Raw genomic sequence first — 20936 nt, 5'->3', positions numbered from 1 at the left:
ACTACAAAAGTGGTTCTCAAACTTCAACATATATAAGAATCATCTAGAGAGTTGGTTAAAACAGTTTCCTGGGAACCTGCCCCAGAGATTATGATTTAGTAGGGATGGGGTGTGTGATTTGTATTTCTAACAAGCTGACAATTGATGCCAGTGTTGCCACTCCAGGACCACACTTTGAGAAACACCATCCTAAGGACAGGTACACTTCTGCTGAAGCACTTTGGCAATTATGGTTCACTCTGCTACAATGCTCTTTCCCTCAGATATCCATTTAGCTCATTTACCTCCCTCTTCCATTTTTTTCAATTGCCATCTTCATGATGCAGCCTCTACCCTATCTAAAAATGGAACCTATCTCCCATAACATGCATTCCTTTTCCTCATTCCTGCTTTATTATTGTCCTCAGTACTTAATATCATCTAACAATACAGGCATGCCTCGTTTTATTGTACTTTGCTTTATTGCGCTCCTTAGATTACTATATTTCTTACAAATTGAAGGAAAGACCTTCCACCAGCAAAAAGACTACACCGTTTTATTGTGATACTTGCTTTATTCTGGAACCGAACCCATAATATCTCTGAGGTATGCCTGTATATATTTAACTTATTATTTTATTTCTCATCTGCCTTACCTCTCTTGAATGTAAGCTCTGTGAGGACAAGAATTTTTGTTTTGTCTCTCCTGTATTTTCAGTGCCTCAAACAGCACCAGGGACATAATAAATATTTGTCGAAGGAATGAACTATTCAATGTTATTCTCATATCTCTGACAATAGGTATTATTGTCCTTATCCTGCAAATGAAGAAACCAAGGCTCAGAAGTAAATGGTAGAGCTGGGAATCCAACCCAAGTCTGATTTACTTGGAGCCCATTAGTGTTTTTTACCTGTGTTTTCCTTCTAGAAAGAGATTACTACTGAATCATGTTTCACATTCATGTATCAATCTATAGCCACTCATACCACAAGTACTTAATTGGATGAATGCTTAAGTATGCAAGCAAATAGCCAGAGTCCTTTCCTCAAAGGACCTGATTCCAGTATAAGCATATTGCTGGGTTACAACTATGAGAAACAGATGGAAAAAACTGATGTCGGAAGTCTGCAATGATAAACTAATCACAACCTTTAAATAAATATTTATATCTCTGGAAAGAATAGAAAAAGCCTTAGAAGGTATTTATACTTTACTAGTAATCAGTTTTTCCAAATCTTTTATAGAGATAAATTTTTGTTGGGATTCAGGGTACTAGAATCCATCCATGGGTACTGAATGTTGTTTGTGTATGTATTAGAGTAAGAGTTGGGAGCGTACAGCTAAAACAAAGCCAGAGTAAAACAATTCCAGCAGATTCACTGGAAGGAAATATGTAAATATAATGGCTCTGGATATAAGTATATAATGGTCCAGATGGTGGGCACATAATGATGAATGCAACACAGTCTTCACCTTCATGATTAATAATGGCTATTTACTTATTAATTAGTAAAGGGCATTTGTAGTGCTTAGCAAAAAACAAGTAAACAAAAAACTAGATACATAGGTTATAAATTGTGCTAAGTATTATGAAAGAAATGAACAAAGTACTAAAATAGAGACTACATGGTATAAGGAGGAGGAAATCTAGGAAAAGCTTCCAAGCTGACTTTTAAGCTCAGACGGAAATGATAATGAGCCGGCTCTGCAGGGAGTTAGTGAAGAGCCAATCCAGGCAGAGGGAAGACAGTGTGTGCAAATACCTGAGGGGAAAAGAGACTGCTCTGTTCCAGGAACTCAAAGAAGGCAGACTGGCTGGTGAAGTGAGGGGAGAGAGGCTTGAGTGCAACTGAAGAGGTTAGCTGGATCAGGGTCCCACAGGACCTCAGAGCTAGGATAAGGAGGCAGTACTTTATTGCAAATGCAACAGAAATTCATTTGAGGTTTTAATTGAAAAATGACATGATAAAGGAGATGCACCTGGCTTTGGTCTGAAGTAAGGTAAGGGTTATATTTTAAGGGCCATGTAAAAGGCTAAACAGAATTATTCACTTTCTCTATAAAATTGGACTCATTCACTCACCTTCCATGGGTCAGGGCTTTGATCTGTAAAAGCTATCTAAAAATATTCAAACTCATATATTTCGTTCTTACATTTATTTTTCAAGTCTATAACATTTAAAATAATACCTTTTATACTGTATTTTACTCCTTATTTAAAAGGAGAAAAATTCTATAAACTCTTTCTAAACATTCTTTTGTTTTAAAAAAAATTCAATAACTTATTTTTGTACCAGAGTAGTTACTAGAAACAGAAAATGATTTGAAACTGAATTATCTTTTCTGATGCCTGCACAGCGGTCTTTTCTTGAAGAGATAATTAGTAGTGGTCATTTGGTAGCTTTTGTAAGTTTGCTAGGTGAGCTTTTAAAATTAAATAGTTGTCCTTGTCCAGGTGGCTGAATTTACTAGGGAACTAACTTTTAAAAATGAATTAAAATTAGCATGTAATTTAGCCACACTAATAAAATACTGCAAACATAATTTCTAAGCATGATTAAATCACTACTTCTTTACTGCAAGCAAATGAGAGTCTGTACACTGCACTGTATATTATAATGAATAATTATTAACACAAATCCCTTTATCTCTTATATGATTTAGAGTGAGAAGATACCCTTCCAAAGATTAATAGCACAGGCCCCTTGTAACTATTAATAAAATATAAATTGTCTTGATTGATATTTGAAATATATTTAAATCTTATTTTATGTAATTATGATTCGGTACTAAAATACTCATTGGGCTAAATGATTCACTATTTAATTCTGTTTTTCAGACAGCATAAAATAGAAGATGCTGGTATAGTGTATGTAGCTGAAAAAAAAGAAGAACTGATACATGAAAAAGAACCTGGAAAAAGTATACAACATTCAAAACCATGTGTTGGGAGAGGACGTGTATATTATGCTAAATTCATTAACACAAATACAAGAACATGCAATGAACCAGTTCCCTACATAGATCCCAAAAAAGGGCCAGAGAAGCAGGTTGGACAGATGTTCATTATATGCAAATATAGATTTAGGTTCAGAAGCTGTTTTGCAGGAAAATTTGGTCACAGACTACTTAAAGGATGTGACATACTTCAGACTTATACTTTTTATAATCCAATAGTTAAAAGCAGTAACCTGGAACTATTCTTGGATACAGAAGATAACTTTTACATACAGACCACACACACACACACACACACACACACACACACTCTCTCTCTCTCTCTCTCTCTCTCTCTCTCTCTCTCTATATATATATATATATATATATATACATATATATGGAAGGAATCCAAATAATCATTTTTCTAGATTGGATCAGATTATAGCCATTCAGTCATGCTTGAGGGTTACTAACGAAATCTCTTCTATTGTATTCGTGACATATTCTAACATAAAATTTCCCATGATACTCGGTAATTGAGATACTTTCTATAAAATAACAGCTACCATTTACTGAAAGTATATGAAGTGTTAGGAATGAGCTAAGTGTTTAATATAAGTTATGTCCTTCAATCTGCACAACAATTTCTAGGATGTATTATTGGAAATATTTTATAGATGATAACATACTCCAAAAAGTAAATTAACATATCTGAGATTTCATAGTAAGCAAATATTATAGTTATGTTCTGAACCAGGACTGTTGGTTTGGCCAAACCACCCTTTTATTCACTATCATACTAAATACATTCCATTATCTTTCTTTTTAAAGTCAGGTTTGTATAGGTATCATTTATTGTATTAGTTTCCTATTTATTATATTAGTTTCCTATTGCTGCTGTTACAAATTACCACAAACTCAAATGCTGGCTTAAAGCAACATAGATTTATTCTCTCAACAATTCTGGAACTTGGACGTCTAAAATCAGTCTCATTGGCTACTGGAAGGGCTGGTTCCTTCTGGAGGCTCTAAGGGAGAATCTGTTTCCAGCTTCTAGAGGCTGCCTGCATTCTTTGGCTCATGGCCTCTTCCTATTCAAAGCCAGCAGCATAGCATCTTCAAATCTCTAACTCTCCTGCCTCCCTCTTCTAAGGACCCTTGTGATATCTTGGGCCCATCCAGATAATCTGAGATCATCTCTCCTTCTCAAGAGCCTTAACTCAATCACAGACGCAAAGTCCCTTTTGCCATGTAAAGTTGGGTATAGTTGTGAGCTAGGCATAGTTGTGATTTAACATTTAAATGGAGATTACTTTTAGTGAGCTTTCTTTACCCAGATAACATCAAATGTTCTTGTCAAAAAAACAAAAAACAAAAACAAAAAAACCAGCACACAATGTGCTCTGTGTGGATGTGAGATCTTACTAGGGCAGGAATTCCTGTGTTCAAATTCAAATATGCTTTAACATCATGTAGTAAACTCCTACAAGGGCAGTTTTAAGGCTATTTTATTTCATAAACAAACAATTATTTTGGATTTAAAAGAAATTGATAGACCAGGCCTACAAGGGGGAAATACATCTGGTACAGAAATCCAGGTTAGTGAAGTTCTTAAGTCTTACAAAAGTTAATAAATGATACTCCTGAGCTCTAGTTCAGGGATACATTTAAACCAGACTGTTAACCCATCTTTACCTTGGAGATGCTAAGGAAAAGAAGCTAGTTCGAGAATAAAAATATGAAATGTAAAAATTCTGAAATTTAATCCAACTACTTTTCTCTTACTCCTAATTTGTAGATGCCTTAAAAAAAATAAATGAACAAAAGTGTTAGGAGCTGCTATCAGCAAGACTCAGTGACAGAGTAGCAGTAGAATCTTTATTAGTTCTAAAAGCTAAATGAGTCAGAGACCTTTAAGAGATGGTGAAAGGAAGTTTGAAATGAAGAGGATAGGTAAGAGAAGTCAATAGTGGATATGAAGGAGGAGTTACAGAGACTGAAGATTCATTACAGAATGAACAGCAAGTGTAATTTGGGTGTGAAGGGAATGTTCATATTTTAAAAACCAAACAACAAACCCTTAAATGTACTCATTTCCAAGTATCCGAGGAGTAATAAAGTACTCATTTCACATATTTGTAAACTTTGTTCTTTTATTTAAGATGACAGCTTTCTTTTTAAAAATTACCTTGCTTTAAAAAAATTAACTGGTTTACAAAAATGCTGGCTTTAAAATAAAAGTTAAAAAAGTAAAATTGCTTAAATATTTAAATTGAATATCTGTTATCTTATATATTTTCCTTAGGTAATATCTTTAGAACACCAAATTGATTTACAAGATTTTAAAGTGAAATAATCAGTTACACAGTTCTACCTAGGGACATAAAATTGCGGGTGCTAGAAAAAGTTAAAAAGTGCTTTAGCTCAATCACTTCCAATCAAAACTAGTTTGGTTGTCTTGTATTTTTAAATATTGATATTTTAAAAGAGATTATACTATTTTCCAAAGTGTTTTCTTTTTCCAAAGTATATTTTTCAGAGAACAAGTCCTTGCCTTTGTGCTCAATAACAAAGTTCCAAAGTGAAGCTGTATTTCTATATACCCTTCTCAGCTTCACAGTTCACTTCAGTACATAAGGGTCCTTAGAAATCCTGTGATAAGCTTATTAAACTTCACTTATCTCAATATTTCCCAAATTTATTTAACTATGGCAACCTCTTTCATGTAACACCTATTAATATGCTGCAGAACTAGTGTTCCACAGAACACAATTTAGGAATAACTGTTAGTGGGGACATTATTAATTGCTTAAAAAGAGGTATTTTTCAGCACTCTTTCTGGCATCCACAGCAAAATAGAGATGAACTTTGATGCAATGTAACTCTAGTGTTTGTGATAGCACTTCAATTTGTAAAGCCACTGGGCTCTACTAGTAATATGTGATTGTCCATGTGTAAAGTATTGTCAAAGTCCGTATTTCCCTAAGAATCCCTGAAGTGATTTTATGCTCCACATGTCACCACTACCCCCACCAGGCATCTTGGCCAGGCCACTGTGGCTGCTGCTGAAGAGATCAGCATAGCACTTCTTGTTTCTCTTAACCGGATTCTCCAAGATGCCCCACTTGCTTCTACTACTTCTCCCAGAAGGATTCTCCCTTAACTTCCTCCAAAATGAAAAATAATGTTTACTAATATATTTCTAAAGTCTTGGGGATAGATAATCCAAGCATAACATTGAGACTGCTTCACAATGGTTTCCAAGTGTGGCTAAGGGGTTATCAGTGCAATGGCCGTTTGTCCTCCCAGGGGCTAGGGTTAATGGGAGCCTCATCCTCAGGAATCTTGACCTCTCCCTACCATGGAGCCCAAAGGATGGTCATCCTGGGGCAGGAAAGGAGAAAGGCCTCGGGCTGGACAGGAGAACTTCCTCCTCTCTTTGGGTCCAAAGTTTTGAACTGGGAACAACTTATCTTTAGGTAAATCCCCCTCTACCATCTGCAAGATGTGGTCTAACCCCCAAAGCCTAGACAGAACAATCACATTGGATGACTTTTCCTAGTTGGATCTCTTTCATCATAAATAACTACACGTCGATCCCCTCACAATCCAATGTAAGTGATGGTAGACAGCAGTAAATTTAGTTTTTCCCTTTAGCGCAAGGAAAAAACAAGCCTCCACTATATCTTTAATCTTATAATCTCTTATGAGCAAATGCTTGGACCAAAAAGGCAAGCACGTGTGCATAGGTATATACACACTCTCACTCTTCCAGGAACAAACCAGACTTTTCAGGCAAAGGGCAGACTATACCGAAATAGAAAAGATAGAAACATTTTTTGAACTGTAGGATTTCATTCTGCTGAGGTAAAGATTCATCCAATTTACAACACTAATCAGAACACTTTCATCAACTATGGTGTTTTAAAGTCATCGATGACATTTTAGGAAAAATTGTTCATTATTCCCTTTATATTTGTGAAACTAAAGAGATCATTTTGGTAAAATTCTAAATTCAGAAGTCTTCTCGAAACATGATATCTCTGCTTTAAAGATTGTTTTTGCGTTATACTCTTGTTTAAGAAAAATATCGAAGTCTGCCAGTCACTTCCTAGTAGTTCATTTGTCCCAGAGTCACTCTTCCAGTAACTTGGGTTTTAGTAAAAGAAGTTTCTGATCAACAAAAGAAGATGATATAAAGTACATTACTTAAGATCTTATTATAGGAGATCTTTCTCAGGATACTTACTGAGTGCTCTTTTATTTTTACTTTTGAAGTAATTTGAATAACTTTGTCCTCATCTGGCTTTGCATTCCACAGCAGATTTGATACAGCAATATGATACAGAAATCAGAGGCGTGCACAGATGGGTGGGGGTTTGAATTGTGGCAGCTCTGCTGTCTGCTAGTGATCCACCTTGGGGAAGTTACTTAATCCCCCAGCAGTTTTCTCACGTGTAAAGCGGGTGTACCTATGCTATAGAATTGTGGTGAGGGTGATAAGGCCTATACATATTAAACCTCGGGGCATAATAAACACTCTCATAATTGTGGAGTAGAGGAGAGCTGGAAGAACCAGGCATGCTAACAACAGTAAGATGTGACTATTTTCAGCCAGATAGTGAGAAGCCACCATCTGTTTAGTAATCTGTTCTAGAATTCCTAGGATCTACATCAAGTAGTTCTATTTTTTGTAATTCACCTTTTAGCCCATTCTGAAAAATAGGCAGCTGGTCTCTCCTATTCTCCAAAATTCCCTAATTCCTAAACTTCTTTGATCTCTGCACACTTATTTATTACCCGATTACAATTTGTCATTGTCCTAAATAAAAGCTGGCACTCATTTAAATTTGCAAAGTGAATTCTAACTCTCTCTTCAACTATTCAGTTTCGTTTCCTCTTTGGTCCATGTTCATATCATTCATTTTTCAGTTTGAAGATAATTTCCTTTAACAAAGAACCTAAAGTTGAGTAGCTCTGACTTTCAGCTCTGAACAGTGTACACTTCTCTAAATTCTTAGCCTTTCCTTGATTTCTTGCTACAACACAATTTTTTCCCCCAGAAAACCCTATTTTTGCTGTGTTTGGCATATTCATGAATTTCTTCTATCTAAGCTTCCTGACAATCTCCTGACAAGCTAACTGCATTAAATTATTTCTTTTGAATTTGATACATTGTGCTACTTTTATACATGCCTTTTTTTTTTTTTTAAGAAACTTATCTCATTTGAGAGCTGGCTCCCCATGCAGCCACATAGATTTCTTTAGATGCCTCTTACTTTTTATATCAATGTAGCTTCAATTGCACTGACATCATTTTACTTACTAGAATCTCATATTCATCCCCCTTGAAATATATTTTCAAAGTTTTTTTTTATTAGGGAACCATAGCTGATTTTTTAAAAGGCTGATCTCCTTCCTTAAAGCCCAAGGTAGGTGTTTGATTACACTCAAAGCTTCACTCTCTAATAATATCCAAGAACTCCTAGGTGTCACAGTTGCCTTCTCCCAGGGTTCTCTTACTTCTACCTCATCAACCAGCTTCCAAAAATATTTTTAGTGAGAATTAAGTAACGATTCTCCTCACTGCTTTCTCAGCTTCTAAAAGATAAACTGTCATAAGTGCTAATGAAACTATCAGTTCTCCCCTTTCTGAATACTTAGGTCAGGTTTATTATCAAAAATTCTGCACCATCAGAGATATTTCTGCTTAAAACGAAGTTTTTCAAACTGAGTCATTTTGCAACCAGCATTGTGAAATAAAGTAGAAAAGAAATAAAATATAAAAATAGCCAATTGCACTGCATATAGTAAGAATAAGTATTTTGTGGAACTATTTTAGTTTTATGTATATGTATGCAATGTGTGCTCTTGCATGACATAAAATGTATTCTATGGGGTGGGTAATGGACTAAAAAACTTTGAAAACCACCATCTCAGATGATAATGCATTATTTGTATTGCCATAATGAAAAATATAAAACATAATTTTTAGATTAAATCATGTTTGATATATATGCATACATGTATAAATATATAATAAAATTATAGTATAAAGCATAGAAATATAAGTATTTCATTGATTTTTACTATTCCATCTGTTGATAGAAGGTAGTTTAAGAATTTGGCAGCTGTATTTTAACTAAAAATATATGATATTTAATTTTTAGGTGTCTTTTAAGAAATAGTCTTTGTGAAAATATATTTATTACTAGATTTCAGAACTGTTTTAGTACTAGACTATCCAGTAACTTGTTGAATCAAATTACTGAATAAAAACATCAAGCAGCACACAAAAATGTCCTACAATATCCAATTTTGTGTTTCCAATTTTTTTTTTCCATAAAGGGTAGCTGGTGGTCACATGGTAAAGGACTGGAACACCCCATCCAACCACCTTATGATACTAAGAGCACCCAGAGGAGTGACTTCCAAAAACCAACTTGTCCACTGGTTTTGCCAGTCAAACACAGCAAGTTGCAAAAGGCTTCTTGTGGAATAGGTAAGGCTAGCAGTGGTAAAACCTCTTCTCCATTATCTCGGTTTACTCCAATTAAGATGTATTAGATGTGCTGGCACTTTCTGAGAAAATTTCTCCTCTACAGGAGTTGAAACTATACATATGGCCAGTGCAGCCCTTGACAAGTTTGTTCTTTATCCTTTTCTGGTGGACAGCTTATCTCCAAATACATTTAATACAACATAATAAAAACTGTACTGATCATTAATAACACCAGCCTCCAAGTAAGACACTTAGTAGCATTCTGCTCTTTATTGCCACCAAATTCTAAGAATTATAACTATTAAAATAGTAGACAACACTATATGGCGGTATTTCTCAAAGTACAATCTGAGGGACACTAGTTTTTTGGTGTTTATAGATGATAAAAAAAATGGGAAGTGGTCAAACAAGTTTTGCAAAAACTGAATTATAAAGTTAAATATGTATATGTGTGTGTATATACACACATACACACAAACTCTTAAAACCCTTATGCTAAGCATAAGCATAATGAATTTCCAAGAAGAGGAATAAAGAATGCTATATTTCCCCACTTACTGACAATTTTACCCCTTTTCAAGAAATCATCTCACATGCCTGGTATCCCACAAAATACAATTTAGGAAATACTGTTACATAGACTACTAAAATATTTTCAGATCTAAAATTTGTTTTACCTGACAATGCCATTATAATAAACTAAGTTTTTCACATTTCTTCAAGTTGTGTCTGTTTCTTAACCCATGTCCCAGCCATTTCTACTGATGAATTAGGATTTAGTAAATGTTAAAAAAGTACAGGAATAAGTCAAAACAAAAAGGTAGTTATTGAGTACCCACTCTGGTCCTCGCCCCATACAAAAGTACATAAATTAAACTTCAAATTTTCTGAATACAATGGAAGACAACTAAGGATTACTTTTAGAAGTCGACAGTTCCTCACTTAATTTTAGCTTTTGCACCTCTGTAATCTGGCCAGTGTAGTTAAGGATATAAAAGACACTTAGATTGAAAGTCAGGACATTTGAAAATGGTTGTATGCAGTATGCGTTCCACCTCAAGAGAAGTAGTTAATGAGGGCTGTTAGATAATCTGTCACAATGATCTCTCATCTAGAAAGGTAATAATGTTTCTACTTCTGATTCAAGCTGGTAGACTGGACCATATTAATGTGGTCCAAAGACCATATTAAATGATAGCAAAGCAGCTGACCCATAAGAGTGAAGAGAATGGAAGGAAGAACTTTCTGGGATGTGAGAAGGATGAATAAGAGAAAGCGAAGAAGCAATATCCTAGAAGATATAGAAGGAAATTCAGTGAAGATGATCCAATCTGCCTAACAAAATCCAGAGTAGCTGTAGGCTCCATCAGCAGCAGAGCAGAAGGAAAACAGGGTGGGGAGAATCAGAGGGTTGCTTGAAAGTCTCTTAAATAACTGCCACAGTCATGAGCGCTCTACCCTATCCCAACATTAAGACTACTAGAGCCCAGGGTCTTAGCTAGATGTCAACTACTACACCAGTTACTTTAGTAATTCAAGCTGGTCTCCTATCCTATGCTTAATTTATGAATGGATAACCACAGATTAGAATTAAGCCAAATTATACTTTTTGAAGGCTTGGAGAATAAAGTTAAGGGGATATTCCAGAGCTTAAAATAACAACAACAACAACAAAACCCTAGAAAACATGAGAGAATAAAAGCAAAATAGAGTCAGTCTGAGAAGTCTAACTTTTCTGAAGCTCCAGAAAAGAGTGAAATTGAAGGCAAGATAATTATCAAAACGTTATAGTCACTGAGAACACACTATTTGCCAGGACTTTATGGAACTTTCTGAATATTTACTCATTCGATTCTCACATCAACCCTATAGAAATTAATAGTATAGTAACACTATTAATATTCTCATTTTTCAGATAAGAAAGTGAGCACTCAGTTTAAATAGCTTGCCCAAAGCTACACAGCAAATAACTGGTATTTGAACTCAGTCTGACTCCAGTACCTATAATAAAAACCAGTACTCTACACAGCCTCTAGAATAAGAAAGTTTCCCAATATAAAAGAGAGGCATTAGAAGGGTTTACTGAGTGCTTCAAAGTATGAAGGGGGGGGGGAAATACACACCTATACATCATTATAAAGATTCTAAAAGTTTTCATAAATAGAAAAGTAAGTCACAATCTAATAAGAATCAGTATGGAATCGAGCAGCAATAATACAAAGAGCACAATGCAGTTGATGTCTTTGAAGTTCTCAAGGGATATAATTTTTTAACCTAGAAAAGAAGATTTATTTGACATGAACACTAGAATCTTTTTTTTCCCCCAAGTGGCACAGTAGTCCCAGCACAACATTTGGCCCTTAAGTGAACAAAATTCATGTAATTATATTGTAAACGCCAGTTAGCAGGTTTCAACTTTTAGCATGAATCTATAGACACAATAGCAAAAATTTAAATATGGTTAGAGAACAGAATTATGTTATCAGCCTTAACAAGAAAAGTAAGTATACGGTTGACAGAAGATGGGAGGTAGAAGAGGGGAAGGGTGCTAATATCATTATTTGACTTTTGAATACTGAAGAGCTACTATTCAAAGTAGATGAAACAAGGAATAGAAGATTAAGGTTGAGGTTAAAGGAACTTATATAAGAACCAATTTATTTCTCCAGCCCTAGACTCTTCATTGAGTTACAAGACTACATATCTAACCACCTATAACTTCTCTTCTTGGATAGTTAATCTCTTTTTCAAACTTAACATGGCTAGGATAAAATATTTCAGTTCCCCCATCCAAACCTATCCCTTCACCAGCCTTTACCATCTCAATAAATGCCACTTTTATTCCCTCAGATGCTCAAGTTTTGATAACCTAGAAGTCATTCTAAAACTCCCTTCCCTCTACATCCAGTCCATCAGCAAATCTTGACCCCTCTATCTTCAAAATATATCCAAAATCATCTTACCACTACTCTCATGCTTCTTTCTTTTTCTCCTCCATAATTTGTTTTCTATATCATAAGGATCTTTTAAAAACCTAAATGGTCCTTCGGTTACTTCTCATTGTTCATTATGAGAAATAAAGTGCCTACCACCATACTTGGCACATAGTAGACAACAAATGTTAGCTATTTCTATTAATTATTGCATTGTACTAAGTCAAGTGTCAAGTTGAAATCTAGCTTTGGGAACCTGGCATGGAGTTCTCCCTTTCTCCCTCCACTTGCCTCCCCTTCCTCCTTCCCTTTCTCCTCCTCTCTTCCTCCTCCTTTCTCCCTCCCTTTCTCTCTCTCTGTTCTTTTATTGGTATCACTCATTGCCAAGCTCATTATTGTATCCCAGGTCCTAACACAATGCCAGACTCAACAAATATTTACTGATTAGTTTAATGATAAATACATATTATCCAACAGATTAAAGTCATAATGTAATTTAAACTAACACATAACACAATATAGGCCTGTAATTTATTCACATTTTAGATGGTATTTGGATTCTAGATGAAAATGACTTTAAAAACAGTTTAATATAACATTCAAAAATACATATATGAACTAGTCTGTATACTCTAGATTATATACATATAAATACAGACGTAGAAAAATGTGTATATAAACATGCACTAATACCAATTAAAAGCCATCTCATAGTCATTCTGTTCCATCAGCCCACTTAATTACGCCTGGTCTTTGGCATTTCAGCAATGTCATGTGCTGAGAATGAAAGTGCCCTTTATGTCTTGTACCACCACACAATTTCCTGGCTGCCATCCACAGTCAGTTCAACAAATGGCTATGCTCCGTCATATCCGAGTCCCTGTAAGAATAAGTATTCGCTTTTGGTTTTATGTGATAACACTTTATAAATTGGAAAGGCTGATCTAATTTGTGAGGGAGGTATTTCATATTTAAATGAGATTTGGGTTAGCATCAACTTGAAATTTTAACATTTTTTTGAATTTCAAATTCAGATAGAGTAGTAAAAATAATTTTCTAAATTAGGTTTTAGTTTGTGGTTTTTGCACCAAGGTATAACATTTCTTGTTACACTTATGTTCAAATTTGTTTTTTCACTGTATTTTGAAAATCTGTACTACTATTTTTACTTTAATAATCTTTTTATATAAGATCAAAATAAATACTATTTAGAAGAATGGGGTGTCTAATAGAAAAATATTACTCATGAATGTTTTTTTAAGTAGACACAAACAAAAAGGTAAGAAAATTTCTCAAAGTAAAAGCTGCTAAGTTCCCATCGGTATGAGAAATAAGTTGTATATCTGAATAAATCTTAGCTTTGTTGATAATTCCTATTTTAGAAAATTCCTATTTTAATTAGATCAAGTTTCCAAGAAACAGAGTGGATTTCAAACATTCTTCATAGACTCTGCCTTATTTTTTGTCAGCCTCATCTAACAAGGCTTCTTTTAAGTAATTAGTTTGGGTCCGATTTGAATTTTTAAGTAGAGTAACCACTAAGAACTTAAATATCTTCCTTGATGTTTTTCCACTTAGATGTTCTTCACTACTGTGGGCTTCTTTAAAAGTCTTATATATTTGCATAAATGAACATGGTAGTCATGTCTAATTTTAATAGGTATATTGTCTGGATAAGGAATTTCTATAATAGCTCAGATTACTTCTCCCTTTATTCGTCCCCATGAAGAAAATTTTTTTAGTTATTATTTTTGAGATTCTGAAAGGTTCTAGATCACTATATAAAAATGATTCACTTAAATTGATTTAATTGACTTCCTTCTGAAGTATTTCTGTTTGTTATCTGCATAGCAAGGCACTCCAAAATTTAGTTGCTTAAAAAAATCATTTTATCTGCTCAGGATTCTGCAATCTAAACTGGGCTTAACTGGATAGTTCTTCAGCTGGTCTTAATAGTGAGTGCTTGTGTAGCTATATTCAGTTGGCAGGTAGTCTGAGAATTGGACTCAGCTAGGATGCTGGAATGATTGGGCCTCTCCCATCTCCATGTGGTCTCTCCATCTGGTTTCTCCAGTAGGGTAGCTGGACTTCTTACATGGCAGCTCAGCACTTGCAAGCATACAAAAGCAGAATATGCAAGGCTTTCTTAAGGTTTATGCCTGGAATTGGCACAGTGTTACTTCTGCCTCATCCTATTGGTTAAAGCTAGTCACAAGAGCAGTTCACATTCACAAGGAGGGGACTGTTCAAAGAATACTGGGGCCACCAATGTAACAGACTACTATAATGTCCTTAAATAGCTCTTTCCGTGAGAGTTTAGGAATGGCCAACTCTTCACCTTTCTTTTCTGAAAATGTTTTTCAATTGCTCTCGTTCTTTAATGAATGAAATGATGTCCTATCCCTTTTAGTTTTCATGTTGCAAATATTTCTTCCCAATCTATTATCTTTCTATTCACTTTGCCCATGATGTTGTTCACTGAATAGGAATCCTAAATTTTGATGTAATCAAGTCTACCAAGTTTTCACCAATGAGTTGTGCACTAGGTGTTTATGGTAAGTTTTCTTACCCATTAGGTCACAAAAATATTCTATATTTTCTTCTCTTGATTTTATAATTTTATCTTCCATAATTATGCCTTTAATCTTACAGCCCACCTTTATGTGCCATGTTAAATCGGAAACCTATTCCATTTTTATTCATGGAGTGAAGTTTTCTGGATACCATCTACTAAGCAATCTACACTTTTGTTGTTGACTTGCAAGACCTCCTTAATTGTATGTTAGGGTTTCCTATATGAATGAGTCTCTCTCTGAGCTTTCTGTTATGTTCCTTAGGTTAATTTTCAGTTCTTGGTCAGTACTAAAATGTTTTAATTATATGGCTTTTAGCTTGTCATAATATCTGATAGGGTAAGTTCTCATTTTTTGCTCTTCCTTTTCAGAGTTGATCTCTCTATTGATGGACTTTTATTTTTCCATTTAAACTTTGGAATTTATGCCGTTCATCAAAATATCCAGCTAGAATTTGGACTGGGTTGTACTGACATCATAGACTAACTTAGGAAAAATTGTCACCATTATAGTAACATATTATCCCCTCCTAAGAGTATGGGAAGACTATTCAGTTCTTTAAGAGTTTAAATTTTTTCTCTATAGAGATCTTGTGAATTCTTTGTTAATTTCTGGATACTTTATACTACATAGTTTTTCTACAGAAAATATATCTTATTTTTCATTTTGTTTTCTATTGGGTGATCATTATAGCGAAATGCTTTTGATTTTTATACACTTGCTTGTTTACCTTGCCACATCTTTATTCTCATAATTTATTGATCCTAATTTTTTATATCACCTAAAATAATGACAATTTTTTTCTTTTCCTTTGTAATCATACCACTTTTTAAAAAAATAATAATAATATTCACAAGAATCTCCATTAGTATGTTAAATGGTAGAATTTTAGTCCTGAGTTATGAGTGTAATACTTATATTTGTGTACTATAGTCTTTGTCTTCTTAAAGAAACAAAAATTTCATTATTTTAGGCCTCCTCCTTATTTCTATTGAGTTTTTCCTCTAGGAATTCTTCAAAGTTGGTCTGTTTTGTGGGGAAATATTCTGAGGTCTTGTCTCCCAATATTTTTTTATTTTGACTTCAGAGTTAAATGACAGTTTAGTTGGATATAAAAATTCTAGGCCTAAAGTTCTTTCCCTTTTAATATTAAAAATATATATATTAAATCAATTATCACTGTGCCCAATGTTGTGAAATATGATATAAATCTGCTACTTACTCTTTTATAGATAATCTCCCTCTCCTCTTTGAAAGCATTTAGAATACTTACTTTGTCTCAGATGACCTTGAATTTCTCTACAAATGTCTTAGATGTGAGTTTTTCCTTATCTATTCTGAAAGATTAAGAGAGTGAGACAAGTAAGAGGCCTAGGGTGCAAAATTTAAGGAGGCACTCACTCCCAGGATCATGCCAAGTGCCTCAAGTTTTGCATCTCTTGGGCTTTACTTGCCTCACTTACTCCTGGCCCTGCTACCTGTGTGGTAATCTGTGAGCCCTTCCAATCTGAAGTCTTTGAACTTTTTTAAATTCTTGGATATATATCATCACTATTTCTTGAAATATTTTCTTTAAGGAATTTAAGGGGGGAAAATGTGGGTCAGGCTGGAGAGCATCAGGCAGGCCCCACGAAACCAGTTTTGACCATCTCCAGTTGTTGTCATTGTTTTAGACTAGTCATCTAGTCAAGATGCCACGCCTTTTCCGTTTAAACTTTGAAAAGAGGCATCACTAAGAGAAAGCAATCTCTTGATATTTTTAATCCTCTAGCACTGATGGTTGCTGGGGAAATGGTGGAGGAGGAAATGCCCAAGGGGGCAGCATACACCTGTTTTTATCATCTCCGTATTACCCTAGAGGGACTTCTGTGCTGTTCCATTGTTACTAAATTTACAACAGATGGCTAGACAGTTGCTGCCAGTTTCTGTGGCCCTGAGGCAAACAGTGATCTTCCCAAGGCAATGTGGGAGAAAGTCAAGAGAAGACTTCAAAAGCTCTCCCAACCTGTTCTTTATTGGCTACATCTGACCCCCCCTACCCTCCAGCCCAAGCTGGCACCAACCCTTCGCACCAGTGAAGCCTTTGGGTTTCTCACAGTTCTTTGATAGTTCATCAGATTCATGATTCTTCTCCCGTCCACGGCTTCCTCTTTTGTCTGGATACAAAAGAGTTGGCCCCTTGCCTAACTTTGAAGACCCTCTCTAATTTGACCCCAGCATCCTAGAGGCTTTGTCTTTACTTCTCACAATTCTGAAAGCAAATTATTATTATCCCCATTTTTAGAGAGGGAATTGAATCTCAGTGAAGTGATTTTTCCAAAGTCACAAAGCTAGGAAACGTGATAGAGCTGGAATTTGAAAACATGTCTATCTTAGCCCAAAGCCCATGCTTTGGATACTTCATTAATTCTTCCTGATTAATGTCTAAATTTGGAGCTGCTTCATTCGATTCAAAAAACTATCAAAATATATTTCTGAAAACATTAATGTTCTGTGAGATGGACCATGGCATTCCCCCCCAAAGTGGTAGTCTTTTCCCAATTGATGGAAAAATATATGTTATGGTTAGAATTTTCTGTGTCATAATTGTCCACAAATTTTTATTAAATCTTTGGCATGTGCTGTTCTTTTGTGTGCTAGCACATCTTAAAAGGTAATGATAAGTAGAAAATGAGTTTTGAATATCTGACCTCAATTAGAAATCAAGAAAATGTTATCAATTAGCATATTTCACCTGCTAGCTGGGAAAAGATTGCCATTTCATATCATGTAATATATATTTTAATTCCCATTATTATTGCTAGTAACATGAGTTTATATCAATGTCTGAATATTGAATTGAATTCATGAATGCTCAATAAATATGACTTTATCCCTTATTTTTCCTTCTTATATATCCTCCCTAATTTAAAGGCATTACTTAAAAAAATTAAATTTCATATTTTAATAGTTAATGCATGCATACAGTGCAAAATTCAAATGGTACAATAGGATATATGGTGAAAGTGAACCCACCTCTCTCTACCTCTGTCATCCATTCAGCTAATTCTCTCCCCCTACAACAACCACTGCTATTAGTTTCTCATTACCATTTCATAGATATGGTAGGTGTACATAATGTCTTGTGTACATATTGTTTATAAAAGGAAGAAATGTTTTATTTTTGGCTTGAAAGAATTTTATGACACTAAACTAACTGGAAATTACTCTGACTCCTTATATAACACTGTGCGCTGAAAGTAAAAATAGTTTTAAAAATTATTTAAAATATTAAACATAGAGCAGAGAGACCAATATAATAAACCCCTATTTACTCATCACCCAGATTGAAAGATTATTTAAAAGTGATTTTTAGAGGGTATAATACTCATAAATTTTCAGAGCATCTGTCAATGGAAAATGAAGAGAATCGTTTTCAAAATCAACTGCAGCAGCCCAGGAGTCTTCCAGTTCATTCTGTCAGTGCTAGCTGAGAGCGACTTATGCATAAATTTCTCATAGCCTTTCTAATAGTAAAAATAAGTTGACAGATTGTACTCATGATTTTTCTAAAACTTTGGTTGATATCTGTGCAAGAAGTATATCTAATAGATTTTTAAAGCCATTACTGCATTGATATTACTTTTAAAAACTACAAATTCCACGTGTGGGGCTAATTTGGTTGTTTAGATTTGTTTCCTTTCATGGAGAGAGAATGACGAATTCATTATATTTATTATTTAGTTGTAAGTAACCTTGCATACTTAAAAAAATTTAGTTTTATTAGCATTTTTGATAAAGCATGAATATTATGAATAGTGCTTACATTTCCACATACAAATCTAATTTTCGTCCTAACTTCATAAATCTCTTTTTCTTAGTTCCACTTGCCTTTCCTGATGCACCAGCAGAACTTCAAAAGAATTTTATAGAACGCATCTCTTTTATACATCAATATGATGCCAGGAAAACTCCCAATGAGCCCATTAGGGGAAAGGTGAGACAGTATTTAAAATCAATTATTTAACACTTTAGGATGGGATTGATTTATGATAGAACTTTAAGCCTTTTAAAGTCATAATCATCTTTCTCAAAGTCTATTTAAATAAGCTAATATGATTATTAGGAGAATAAAATTTCAACCACATGTCATAGTTAAAACTAAGGAATGATGTCATAATTTTGGATGCTAGTCTTTGAAATTTGGTTTAAATTACTAAAATCATTTTCTTAAGTAATAGCAAAGCAGTTTGATACACTCTTTGCATATAAGGTTTCTAAAGCCAAACAGAAATGTAATAGTCAACTGCTGAATTTTTTTCCCATTACAAATGTTTATTTTTATATTTCACTATAACTAAGTCTTTTGTTGGAACTAATAGACATTTGGGATACAATCATAAATCCTCAGGTCTGTGAACTGTAGTTTCTATTGTATCCATAACCACCTATAGAGCAAGAAATGAAATATGACTTGAGTAGGCTTACACAATCTAAATGACAGAAAGGATGAAAATGGGAGATGATGAGATGCTGCTTCTCTGACTTTCTACTTTTTTCTTCCTGCTCATTTTCTGGTGTGCCCTATTTTATTATTTGTTTCAAAGGTTCACCAGTAATTGTTATGCTGCTCTCTTCAATTTTGGACTAACGTGACAGCAAATGAAGAGGCAGAGAAATAAGTGCCTCAATCACCAGGACTTGATCTAACACATGAATTCAGTTCACAGTTCTGGCAACTTCTGTTACCTGGTTAATGTCAACTTTGTTTTCCTTTCCAGAGACACGGAGTTTTTGTGCAGACAGAGATAAAACCAGGGAGTAGGCCAATAGTTCCTAAGGGAACAAAGGTATTACTGAATGCTCCAGAGTTATGCTCATCAGAACAGTCTAAAAAAACTGAGAAAGGAAACTCAGCAGAAAGCAAAATGATCTCACCCGGTCTCTGCCAACAAAATTCCCAAGAGCTGTTAGAAACTAAAACTCACTTATCAGAAACAGACGTCAGAGAGGCAGCCAAGGCATGCCCCAGAAGTCCTGAGAGAAGAGAGAAGACTGCAGACGTCTTTCAAACAACTGCAGTAGATTCTCTGCTCACCAGGCACGATCCTTTAAATCCACCAATAAAAAGTCAGGATAAATCAGGATAAATTACCTTCTTCAGATAAAAACATAATCCTTGGAATGTAGAGAAATTTGAGTCACCATATAAGGCCTCACATATGCTTTCTCTTATTAGTAACCTCAGAACACACGATTTACATAAATGGGAAAAATTTTTTTAAAGACAATTAAAATATACCAAAGTTTTAAGAGTGGTCTCCAATGAGTGATGGATTATGAGACATATTTCTATATCATATGATTTATCAACAAAACAACTTTGTTTTGCACAAAAATGAATGTAATTAGCAAATATTATTAAACTTTTAGAGGAGAGGCCCTAGAAGATAGTCATTAGCTATAACTCTGGAATCAAACCTGGGTTGGAATTTTGGCTCTGCCATGTATCAGCTGTGTGACCTTGGGAAAATTACTCAATCTCTGTACACTTCAGTTTTTTCGTCTGTCAAATTAGGATAATAGTGACTTCATATGGTTATTGAGCATGAGATTATACACATTGATCAATCAATGATCAATGTAATAGCATCATCACTATTCCTATAATTAAAATTGCAAGTTAAGGATAATATTCTTCAGTGAACTTAAAATTTCCTCCTTATTCTAAAACTTTGAATCCATCTATACACAACTAAGAGTGTGAAAATCTAAAAACATTTCTCCCAGTACAAGATGTACACATATACACACACACAATTCAAAGACATATGGGTACTTATAATATCAAAATATTTTCTAAATTGTGTTCTGTTTTACTTAGATCATTTCTAGCACTAACTCAACCTTTGCTTTTTGGATAAGTTTGGTGTGGTTAATTCCACCAGCTGTTCTATTTGATTCATTTGGTGTGCTAGAAGCTATGTTATGTCCCACACAAGTGGAAGTAGATGGAGTATTCTTCTGCC

The 20936-nt window shown here is 34.5% G+C and overlaps 1 protein-coding gene across 1 annotated transcript; it reads left to right on the top strand.

The window, feature by feature from the left end:
* Nucleotides 1-557: 557 nt before the first annotated feature.
* On the top strand, nucleotides 558-20170 carry CIMIP6 (ciliary microtubule inner protein 6; the record flags this gene model as incomplete). Its single annotated transcript, XM_039886933.1, has 5 exons — nucleotides 558-586; nucleotides 2820-3030; nucleotides 9269-9422; nucleotides 18789-18904; nucleotides 19689-20170. Coding segments are annotated over 5 exons (879 nt in total), but the record flags the coding sequence as incomplete, so codon positions are not given.
* Nucleotides 20171-20936: the final 766 nt, after the last annotated feature.

The sequence above is a fragment of the Pteropus medius genome, unplaced genomic scaffold (genome assembly GCF_902729225.1).
Source record: "Pteropus medius unplaced genomic scaffold, Ma_sr-lr_union100, whole genome shotgun sequence".
In the NCBI taxonomy this organism is placed as follows: domain Eukaryota; kingdom Metazoa; phylum Chordata; class Mammalia; order Chiroptera; family Pteropodidae; genus Pteropus; species Pteropus medius.
Note: the sequence above shows the minus strand (reverse complement) of the source record. Positions and strands in the feature narration are given on the sequence as shown.